Source organism: Danio rerio, chromosome 2, assembly GCF_052040795.2.
Source record: "Danio rerio strain M-AB ecotype USA chromosome 2, GRCz13ab, whole genome shotgun sequence".
In the NCBI taxonomy this organism is placed as follows: Eukaryota; Metazoa; Chordata; class Actinopteri; order Cypriniformes; family Danionidae; genus Danio; species Danio rerio.
This window is the reverse complement of record NC_141022.1, coordinates 63,225,001-63,237,500: the sequence shown is the minus strand read 5'-3', so window position 1 is coordinate 63,237,500 and position 12,500 is coordinate 63,225,001. Positions and strand designations below refer to the sequence as shown.

The 12,500-nt window shown below is 32.0% G+C and overlaps 1 protein-coding gene across 22 annotated transcripts in view; it reads right to left on the bottom strand.

The window, feature by feature from the left end:
* si:ch1073-391i24.1 overlaps positions 1–12,500 on the bottom strand; it is a 329,366-nt gene that overhangs the window by 67,852 nt on the left and 249,014 nt on the right. For all 22 annotated transcript variants that reach the window (XR_015477484.1, XR_015477485.1, XR_015477486.1 and 19 more), the window contains 1 exon segment: positions 790–1,010. Coding sequence is in view for 8 of the 22 variants with exons in the window: in NM_001443393.1 (NP_001430322.1) it covers positions 790–1,010 (221 nt within the window). In the remaining 14 variants the exon portion in view is untranslated.

The window sequence follows — 12,500 nt, the reverse complement described above, 5'->3', positions numbered from 1 at the left end:
GAAGAAAGAGGAGAAAGAGGAGGTGGAGGAAGAGGAAGAGGAGAAGGAAGAGGAGGAGGAGGAGGAGAAGGAGAAGAAAAAGAAGGAGGAAGAGGAGGATGAGGAAGAGGAGAAGAAAGAGGAGAAAAAGGAGGTCGAGGAAGAGGAAGAGGAAGAGGAGGAGGAAGAGGAGGAGGAGGAAAAGGAGGAAGAGAAAGAGAAGGAGGAGGAGGAAAACAAAGAGGAGGAAGAGGAAGAAGAAGAGGAGGAAGAAGAGGAGGAGGAAAACAAAAACGGGGAAGAGGAAGAGGAAGAAGAGGAGGAGAAAGAAAAGGAGGAAGAGGAGGAGGAGCAGGTGGAGGAAGAGGAGTAGGAAGAAGAGAAAATGAAAAGGGATGAGAAAGAGAAGTAGGAAGAGGAGGAGGAGCAGGAAAACAAAGAAAAGAAAGAGGAAGAAGATGAGGATGAAGAGGAGGAGAAAGAAAAGGAGGAAGAGGAGGAGGAAAACAAAGAGGAGGAGGAAGAGGAGGAGGAAGAGGAAGATGAGAAGGATGATGGGGAGGAAGAGGAGGAGGAGAAGGAGGAAGAGGAGGAAAAACAAGAGGAGGAATAGGAGAAGGAAGAGGATGAAGAGGAGAGGTGGAAGGACAGAAGGAAGCAGGATAACAGATGAGTAGAGGATGTTGATGAAGGAGGTGCACATCAACACTCATCAGTCACTCAGTGAAAGAAGAGGAACATCATCATCATCTTCATCCTCATCATCATCTTCATCATCTGGGACAGTGTGTTGAGTGAGTGGTCTCGTACCTCGTACTCCTCCTTGAAGCCGTAGCCCTCGGCACACTTCATCTGTGTGATGTGCTGCAGCAGGTCTGCCACGCGGATGGCTGGATGCAGCTGACCCGACTGATACGGCACGTCCACCGCATCACGCTTGCGCAGAGAGTGTGTGTGAGACGAGTGTGTGTGAGTGTGTGTGTGAGACTGAACCAGACTGCTGGTGTCGCTCGTCAGGGTCTGAGTCTCGTCTGCAACACAAGACACAGAACACACACACAGCGGATGAGGACAGGCTGAAGAAAACACACACACACACACACACACACACACACACACACACACACACACACACACACACACACACACACACACACACACGATCTGAACCACTACAATGAATATGCATCATTATTTCCTGACCCTCACAAACCGGTCAATGACCTGAACAACCCGGGGGCCAATCAGAACAGAGGATCACAGGACCTGAGTGAAAGCAGCTGCCTTCAGGTGCTCTAAAACCCTTATTAACCCATCTGAGAACAACTATGTGCGTTCTGTAATGATAAAAGGGAAATTTAAGATATTTTTGTCCTGAATATTGAAAAGTACAGGTCTGGAGGATTGTGAGAGTCAGTTAGTAATGTTTACAGTCACGTTTCCTTGATGAAGAGGTCAGGCCAGACACTACAGCTGAACAACACACACACTTACCGACTCATTACACTCATTAAATATGCGCTCATTTACATATAAAACAAATTTACAAACCAAAATCAGAACTTTGGATCAAATCAAAATCTGAAGTAAATTAATTAAATAACAGTAAAGTTGGGTGTATTGAAATATAGACATTATTAAAAGTGTAAAGTGTGGTGTATAATAAAAATACAGACATTATTAAAAGTGTAAAGTTTGGTGTATAATAAAAATACAGACATTAATAAAAGTGTAAAGTTTGGTGTATAATAAAAATACAGACATTAATAAAAGTGTAAAGTTTGGTGTATAATAAAAATACAGACATTAATAAAAGTGTAAAGTTCGTTGTATAATAAAAATACAGACATTAATAAAAGTGTAAAGTTCGTTGTATAATAAAAATACAGACATTATTAAAAGTGTAAAGTTTGGTGTATTATAAAAATACAGATATCAATAAAAGTGTAAAGTTCGGTGTATAATAAAAATACAGACATTAATAAAATTGTAAAGTTTGGTGTATAATAAAAATACAGACATTAATAAAAGTGTAAAGTTTGGTGTGTAAAAATATAGACATTAATAAAAGTGTAAAGTTTGGTGTATAATAAAAATACAGACATTAATAAAAGTGTAAAGTTTGGTGTGTAAAAATATAGACATTAATAAAAGTGTAAAGTTCGTTGTATAATAAAAATACAGACATTAATAAAAGTGTAAAGTTCGCTGTATAATAAAAATACAGACATTAATAAAAGTGTGAAGTTCGTTGTATAATAAAAATATAGACATTGATAAAAGTGTAAAGTTTGGTGTATTAAAATACAGACATTAATAAAAGTGTAAAGTTTAGTGTATAATAAAAATACAGATATTAATAAAAGTGTAAAGTTTGGTGTATAATAAAAATACAGACATAAATAAAAGTGTAAAGTTCGTTGTATAATAAAAATACAGACATTAATAAAAGTGTAAAGTTTGGTGTATAATAAAAATACAGACATTAATAAAAGTGTAAAGTTTGGTGTATAATAAAAATACAGACATTAATAAAATTGTAAAGTTTGGTGTATAATAAAAATACAGACATTAATTAAATTGTAAAGTTCGGTGTATAATAAAAATACAGACATTAATAAAAGTGTAAAGTTTGGTGTGTAAAAATATAGACATTAATAAAAGTGTAAAGTTTGGTGTATAATAAAAATACAGACATTAATAAAAGTGTAAAGTTTGGTGTGTAAAAATATAGACATTAATAAAAGTGTAAAGTTCGTTGTATAATAAAAATACAGACATTAATAAAAGTGTAAAGTTCGCTGTATAATAAAAATACAGACATTAATAAAAGTGTGAAGTTCGTTGTATAATAAAAATATAGACATTGATAAAAGTGTAAAGTTTGGTGTATTAAAATACAGACATTAATAAAAGTGTAAAGTTTAGTGTATAATAAAAATACAGATATTAATAAAAGTGTAAAGTTTGGTGTATAATAAAAATACAGACATTAATAAAAGTGTAAAGTTCGTTGTATAATAAAAATACAGACATTAATAAAAGTGTAAAGTTTGGTGTATAATAAAAATACAGACATTAATAAAAGTGTAAAGTTTGGTGTATAATAAAAATACAGACATTAATAAAAGTGTAAAGTTTGGTGTATAATAAAAATACAGACATTAATAAAAGTGTAAAGTTTGGTGTATAATAAAAATACAGACATTAATAAAAGTGTAAAGTTTGGTGTATAATAAAAATACAGACATTAATAAAAGTGTAAAGTTTGGTGTATAAAACTATAGACAGTAATAAAAGTGTAAAGTTTGATGTACAATAAAAATACAGACATTATTTAAAGTGTAAAGTTTGGTGTATAATAAAAATACAGACATTAATAAAAGTGTAAAGTTCGGTGTATAATAAAAATACAGACATTAATAAAATTGTAAAGTTCGGTGTATAATAAAAATACAGACATTAATAAAAGTGTAAAGATTGGTGTGTAAAAATATAGACATTAATAAAAGTGTAAAGTTTGGTGTATAATAAAAATACAGACATTAATAAAAGTGTAAAGTTTGGTGTGTAAAAATATAGACATTAATAAAAGTGTAAAGTTCGTTGTATAATAAAAATACAGACATTAATAAAAGTGTAAAGTTCGTTTTATAATAAAAATATAGACATTAATAAAAGTGTAAAGTTTGGTGTATTAAAATACAGACATTAATAAAAGTGTAAAGTTTAGTGTATAATAAAAATATAGACATTAATAAAAGTGTAAAGTTTGGTGTGTAAAAATATAGACATTAATAAAAGTGTAAAGTTCGTTGTATAATAAAAATACAGACATTAATAAAAGTGTAAAGTTCGTTTTATAATAAAAATATAGACATTAATAAAAGTGTAAAGTTTGGTGTATTAAAATACAGACATTAATAAAAGTGTAAAGTTTAGTGTATAATAAAAATATAGACATTAATAAAAGTGTAAAGTTTGGTGTATTAAAATACAGACATTAATAAAAGTGTAAAGTTTAGTGTATAATAAAAATATAGACATTAATAAAAGTGTAAAGTTTGGTGTATAAAACTATAGACAGTAATAAAAGTGTAAAGTTTGATGTACAATAAAAATACAGACATTATTTAAAGTGTAAAGTTTGGTGTATAATAAAAATACAGACATTAATAAAAGTGTAAAGTTCGGTGTATAATAAAAATACAGACATTAATTAAATTGTAAAGTTCGGTGTATAATAAAAATACAGACATTAATAAAAGTGTAAAGATTGGTGTGTAAAAATATAGACATTAATAAAAGTGTAAAGTTTGGTGTATAAAAAAAATACAGACATTAATAAAAGTGTAAAGTTTGGTGTGTAAAAATATAGACATTAATAAAAGTGTAAAGTTCGTTGTATAATAAAAATACAGACATTAATAAAAGTGTAAAGTTTGGTGTATAATAAAAATACAGACATTAATTAAATTGTAAAGTTCGGTGTATAATAAAAATACAGACATTAATAAAAGTGTAAAGTTTGGTGTGTAAAAATATAGACATTAATAAAAGTGTAAAGTTTGGTGTATAATAAAAATACAGACATTAATAAAAGTGTAAAGTTTGGTGTGTAAAAATATAGACATTAATAAAAGTGTAAAGTTCGTTGTATAATAAAAATACAGACATTAATAAAAGTGTAAAGTTCGTTTTATAATAAAAATATAGACATTAATAAAAGTGTAAAGTTTGGTGTATTAAAATACAGACATTAATAAAAGTGTAAAGTTTAGTGTATAATAAAAATATAGACATTAATAAAAGTGTAAAGTTTGGTGTATTAAAATACAGACATTAATAAAAGTGTAAAGTTTAGTGTATAATAAAAATATAGACATTAATAAAAGTGTAAAGTTCGTTGTATAATAAAAATACAGACATTAATAAAAGTGTAAAGTTTGGTGTATAATAAAAATACAGACATTAATAAAAGTGTAAAGTTTGGTGTATAATAAAAATACAGACATTAATAAAAGTGTAAAGTTTGGTGTATAATAAAAATACAGACATTAATAAAAGTGTAAAGTTCAGTGTATAATAAAAATACAGACATTAATAAAAGTGTAAAGTTTGGTGTATAATAAAAATACAGACATTAATAAAAGTGTAAAGTTCGTTGTATAATAAAAATACAGACATTAATAAAAGTGTAAAGTTTGGTGTATAATAAAATACAGAAATTAATAAAAGTGTAAAGTTCGTTGTATAATAAAAATACAGACATTAATAAAAGTGTAAAGTTTGGTGTATAATAAAAATACAGACATTAATAAAAGTGTGAAGTTTGGTGTGTAAAAATATAGACATTAATAAAAGTGTAAAGTTCGTTGTATAATAAAAATACAGACATTAATAAAAGTGTAAAGTTCGTTGTATAATAAAAATACAGACATTAATAAAAGTGTAAAGTTCGTTGTATAATAAAAATACAGACATTAATAAAAGTGTAAAGTTCGTTGTATAATAAAAATACAGACATTAATAAAAGTGTAAAGTTCGTTGTATAATAAAAATACAGACATTACTAAAAGTGTAAAGTTCGTTGTATAATAAAAATACAGACAGTAATAAAAGTGTAAAGTTTGGTGTGTGTGTGTGTGCATTTCTAAATTGTAAAATTAAGACTCAAACCCAGCACCTTTAAATGTACTGAGGTTTAAACCCAGAGATGCAGATGTGTGCTATAAGCCCCTCAGTCTGTTGTGTGTGTCTCCACTATTCTGAGTGTACAGATGTGTGTAGATGTGCTCAGTGTAGTGTCTCGTCATCGGTCAGTGTGTAACAGCTGATGAGCAATGGATGACACACTGCAGGACGCGTGCATGAGCAGATGTGGAGGGAGGGATGGATTGACTGCCCTGTTGCTGAAAATTCACCATCATCATCATCATTATCTTTACATCTCAAGATAACACGGCTAGAGTCGGCGTGCGTTTGGCCTGTTTTGCCCTGATCTGAGATCTGCCATGGGTGCTGTCAATCAACAGCGCAATGAAGAACCAAAAATACAGCAAAGCCAAAGCAAAGAAACACACACACACACACAGAGAAAGAGAGAGAGAGAGAGAGAGAGAGATAGAGGAGTGATGGAGGAGTGCAGCTCAAACACACATGGAGGAGCAGGACTCAAACACACACACACACACACACACAACGCTCATGAACTTACCAGTAATGGGGACTTTTAGCAGATACATTAGAGGATAAACGAGAGAGAGAGAGAGAGAGAGAGAGAGAGAGAGAGAGAGAGAGAGAGAGAGAGAGAGAGACAGGGTATAAGCAACAGTACACCAGATCTAGCAGAGTCTGATCAGTTTGGGGGGTTGGATGGGGGCTCGGGGTCTCAAAACACAATGAAGGAGAAAATGAGTTCAAACAAACACGAGATGCAAAGAAAACTGAGAGGAGATGAGAAGTTGAAGCTTCATGGAGATCTACAGAGCAGAGGCTCCAACTGAGCAAAGCAGAGAACGCCTTCAGTTCAGCGCAGATTAAAGAGAAGACACACGTACTGCTGCGCTGAGGATACACACGGCTGAACCCAGATCAGGGCTGGGGGATTTATGCAGCCAATCACTGCTTTAAGGTGTACTGTGTAGTAAAGAATCACGCATGATAAAAACTAATGTAAGAAATGGATTTATCTGTTATATATATACACACACAGTGCTCAGCCCATTTTGACGATGAACATGTTCCTCCATTTCTCAGTGAGTATATTTAGTGTATTTTGGTGCATTTAAACAGAACAGATTTATTAAACAGATATATTTATTACAAAAATTACAAACTACAAAATTTCAACTAAATTTCTCCAGGTTTTTGCTTCTCTTGATTTTTCCTCTTTGTTAAATGTGTATTTAATATTTTTCTCTAACATATAAATGGGGCTGTACTAGTGTTTAGAGCGTTATCGTAAGTTATTTTGTTAGGTCAGCTCCAGATTTGGCTTCAGTACTGACTAATCTACTGTACATGCATAAATATAATAGTGTACAGCTTCCTATTAACAACATGAATGTAAAAGAGAGACTAGTGAGGGGCGTGCGCAAATATTCTGAGCACTGTACTTATACATAAAGCAAAAAGAATACCGTGGAATTTACTGGTTGTAATTTTTGTTTAATTAAATTAAAGGCATAAAACAACAGAAACAGAAATTAATAAAACCAAATATTAATAAAATAATAACAAATTTAAAAAGTAAGGTAATAAATTAGTTCAATTCTTAATCAGGACTCTAAACTAACTTTAAATAAATAAAACAAATAAAAATATAATACTTGCATCGAACTATATGTTAAATTGGTTGCAATGAATAGATGCATAAATAAAAACACATGCATGAATGAAAATAAATAAATATTTGAATGAATGAATAAATAAATGAATTAATCAATTAATCAATCAATCAATCAATAAACAAATTAATGAATAAATAAACAAATAAATAAATAATTCATGTTGCTATTTCATTTGGAGACTTCAGCACAACAACATTTTGATGGATTTTGAGTCACTTGATGTTTAAAATAAAAAAAACTAATCACTTAAAAATGTTTAAATGCATTTCTATATTTAAAAATAATAATAAAAAAATTAATAAATGCAATCAATTTTAAATAGGGTGCTTTAAACTAATGCTAAATAATAAAACTTGCATTAAATTACACAATATTACACAAGACTACAGTTATTACATGCATGAATAAAAAATAAATGTATGAATGAGAATAAATAATTAAATAAATTAGTTAATTAATTCGTTAATTAATTAATTAATTAATTAATTAATAATACATGCATGAAAAAAGCTAATGCACGAATAAGAAAAAATAAATAGATAAATGAATAAATAGATAAATGAATGAATAAATAAATAAATAAATAAATAAATAAATAAATAAATAAATAAATAAATAAATAAATAAATAAATAAATAAATAAATTTTTTTATTTATTTTGCAGACTTATGCACAATAAATTGTGTCTCATTTTTTTGGTTACCTGCTGAATATTAAATAAAATAAATGTAAAATTATACTTTTAACTTTTACAATTATTGCATGCATGAAAAAAAACTAAATCAAGAATGAGAATAAATAAATAAATAAATAAATAAATAAATGATTAAATAAATAAATAAATGATTAAATAAATAATTAAAAAAATAAATAAATAAAATTAAATAAATAAATAAATAAATAAATAAATGTGGATATTTAATTTGCAGACTCGTGCACAATAAATTTGGTGTCATTTTTTTTTACAATCTCTGGCTGTCTGGCATAAATCAGTGTTGGGCGGTGCAGAAGCGCTGAAGCAGCAGCTGAACGAGTGTCCAACATCAGCATCATCTTTGCTGCTCGATAAACCCTTCTGTGCCCGAGGTGAAGCTTTCCTGCTTTTTATTGTGTCTTGTAAAGCTGTTCCCGCTCCAGCCATCATTTACACGTGCTGTTAGCCCACAGTCATTCATATTTAATACGCCGCTCTGAGCTCTTATTTTTCATCACATTATGTTTCAATTAAATTCTGGGGCCGACTCGGATAAATAGGGTGCAGAGGTGGAACGAAAATGAGACAAAAGCTGCTTTATTATTCTATTTTATCATAGAATAAACTAATAAACAGCCGCAGAATAAGGGGAGGAAAAACAAGTAGGTCAGGAGGAGCCGCTGAAGGCGGAAGAAACATTAGAGAGAATGGCAGAAGAGAGACGCTTTAGTGGATGCAATGAACGAGACGCTGATCCAGCCGTTCCTTTCCTCTAAAAACTACACAAAAACATCCCGAGGGGGAAACCAAACCAGCTCCGCATTTACACAGCACAGCACAGCACTCGGACACACTGGACGAACACACACACAACTACACTACACTTTCTGTGCTTATGCCAGTACATGAAAATCAAAGCTGCGGAAAAAAGGCCATGCAAAATAATAATAATAATAACAATTCATTCATTCATTAATATGTACATTTCAGCAGTGGCAGATGTTTATACATGGCAAACATCTTTCATCCTCATGAAGAATTAACGCTAAAACTGCATCAGCAAACAGAGCTTCTCAAAAACTGCTATAATTGACTGCTACAAACACTACTTTTTTAGAATTCCCACATAAAAAAAATATTATAGTCATTTATAGTAAATGCTAGAGTGTTTCGTAACCAATAATAGTCATTGACCAAAGTTGGTGATTCTATAGTTGCTATGGTAACCAAACAACTAAAGTAATTGATCTGTTGTGGTAATTCTATAGTTGCTATGGTAACACAACAACTATAGTAACGGATCTGTAGCAGAGATTGTAGAGTTGCTATGGAAACACAACAACTAAACTAACAGATCTGTTGTGGAGATTGTAGAGTTGCTATGGTAACACAACAACTAAACTAACAGATCTGTAGTAGTATTCTAGCGTTGCTATGTTAACACAACAACTAAATGAATAGATCTGTTGTGGAGATTGTTGTGTTGCTATGGTAATACAACAACTAAACAAATAAGTCTGTAGTAGTATTGTAGTGTTGCTATGGTAACACAACAACTAAACTAAATGACCTGTTGTGGCAATTCTAAAGTTGCTATGGTAACACAACAACTAAATTAACTGATCTCTCTTGGTAATAATATAGTTGTTATAGTAACACAACAACTATAGTGGTGGGTTTATAGTTGTTATGGTAACACAACAATTAAATTAATTCATCTGTTGTGGTAATTCCATAGTTGCTATGGTAACTCAACAACTAAAGTTAACGGAATTGCTGTGGTAATTCTATGGTTGCTATAGTGACACAACAACTCTATTAATTCACTAATTGTAGTGATTCTATAATTGCTTTGATAACAGAACAAATAAAATTGATCTGTTGTGGTAATTCTACAATTGTCATGGTAACAGAACAACTAAAATAATTAATAGTGTTATGATAACACAACGATTTGACCAAATGTGGTGATTCTACAGTTGTTATGGAAACACAACAATTAAAGTAAGTCATCTGTTGGGGTAATTCTACAGTTGCTATGGTGATACAACAATTAAAGTAACAAATCTGTTAGTTGCTATGGTAACACAACAACTAACATAATATATTTTTTCTGGTAATTCAGTGGATGCAATGGTAACACAACAACTATCATAATATAAGCAATTGACCCAATACTGTAGATTACTACAACTATAGTGTATACTATTCTACACCACACATTCACTTTATATAGCACAGTTTACTGTAATACTAACAACAGTATTTATCAAAGATGTTTACATTAGGGTCCAAATGTCCAAATCGCAGGGCGCAAAAGCATTAAGGGGGTGTCTGAATCCACTTTTACTATTTTAATGACAGAAAAATCCGCTTTGCGCCGTGGCGCATGGTCTAACAGGGCTGAGCTTATTCTCTTAATGAGTTATAGGTGTGTTTTGAGAATAAACCAATCAGAGTCTCATCTCCCATTACCTTTAAGAGTCAGTTGTGTCGCTCTATAGTGCATTTGCTATTTACATGGCAACTTGGTAAGTGTAAAAACTGAACCCTTCACTAGCGAGAACACAGTTAAACAGAACATCTGCAGCGCGAGAATGAGAGATAAGCCATCTCATTATCTACTTTCACTTTCACTCTTGTTGATAAGGAAACGTGTTGTACACACAAACATCCATTAGCCTACACATAATTAATTTTGTTAGTTAAGCGCAAAGATTTGTTCCAAAACTATTTCAAAATTCAGTTCTAATTTCCAGCAAACGAATAAATGAACAATAATAATGAAGTGTGCTCAAAACACTGAGTTATATCCTAATACACATGCTGCCCAATATGGTCTAAAACCTGACAGGTCGACAAATCTAAGCTTGTTTTTATTAAACAAATATAAATATGGATATAATCAATAATACTGCTAATAATAGTCACATTATACAAAAGCAAATCGTCATGAATAAACTGAAAAAGCCCCCCGAGATGAAAAAGGCATGGAGGTGTTTATATTGATGTAGAAAATAATAATTATTGTAATATTTTAATCTTTTAATTCTTTTTTATCTGTAAAGATATTTGCGTATTGCTGTACATCCTGTGTTTATCAAGCAATGTGTAAGCGAGGCGCACAACTAACCCAATCTGCGCTGGACTTTAGACCTCCTCTCAGCTGATCTATTGAACAGTCTATTTTAGATCCTCAAAACAGCAACGCGCCAGCAATGCGCCCTAACACGCCTCTTTTTAAGACCGTATGAGCGCATATGCATTTGCTATTTAAACTTATTAGGGAAAAGATATAAACGCTAGAATGTATGGACTATGACACATGTTACTATAGTATGGTTTAAATTAGCGGTTCTCAAAGGGGGGTCGGGACCCGCTGAAAAGTCGCGGGACAATGAAGGGGGGTCGCCTGGTGATTTTCAAAAATCTATTTATTTTTATTAAACCATAAGAATGAGCATATTTATCGTTTAGTTACTATATACTACTCTATATAGTTACTATAGTAGCTTATAGTTACTAGTTCTACACTGTAAAAACTGCAGGGTTCCACACAGTTATTTCGTGTTGTCCCAACACAAATTAAGTTAACGTAACACTTTTAACAAATTTATGTAAACGGAACTTAAAAAAATTAAGTTGTCACAATGAAATCTTAAGAATTGTGTTGTTGCAGCTTATTTTAAATAAGTAGTTTGAACGAGGGCGATGCTGTGGCACAGTAGGTAGTGCTGTCGCCTCACTGCAAGAAGGTCGCTGGTTCGAGTCTCGGCTGGGTCAGTTGGTGTTTCTGTGTGGAGTTTCTCATGAGAAAACGTACATATTTTACGTTTTGTCAGTTTAGAGGATAATTTGTACGAATTCGTACGAGTTCAGTCGTACGAAATTGTACGATTTTAAAAAGCAGGCGTGGCACTTAACCCCACCCCTAAATCCAACTGTCATTGGGGGATGAGCAAATCGTACTAAAATGTACGAATTAGATTGTACGAATTCATTTGTAAGCCACTAAATAAAAAAGTTACGAATTGCAGTGAGATTGTGTGTGGAGTTTGCATGTTCTCCCCGTGTTGGCGTGGGTTTCCTCCGGGTGCTCCGGTTTCCCCCACAGTCTAAACACATGCGCTATAGGGGAACTGGGTAGGCTAAATTGTCTGTAGTGTATGAGTGTGAATGAGTGTGTATGGGTGTTTCCCAGAGATGGGTTGCAGCTGGAAGGGCATCCGCTGCATTAAACATGTGCTGGATAAGTTGGCGATTCATTGCACACACACTGTTTTTGAGTGTATTGGATTGTGACCCCTGGGGTGAATACATTATATTAAAGACACAGCAATAGCGTCAGATGCAGCAGACTGATCTTATAACACCAGGTTAAACTTTCTGGCATACATTAAAGAGATTCAACCAGGAATAGACCTGGGTCTACTGGTGTGTATGTGTGTGCACCATTGATATTGGGGGTCGCGGGT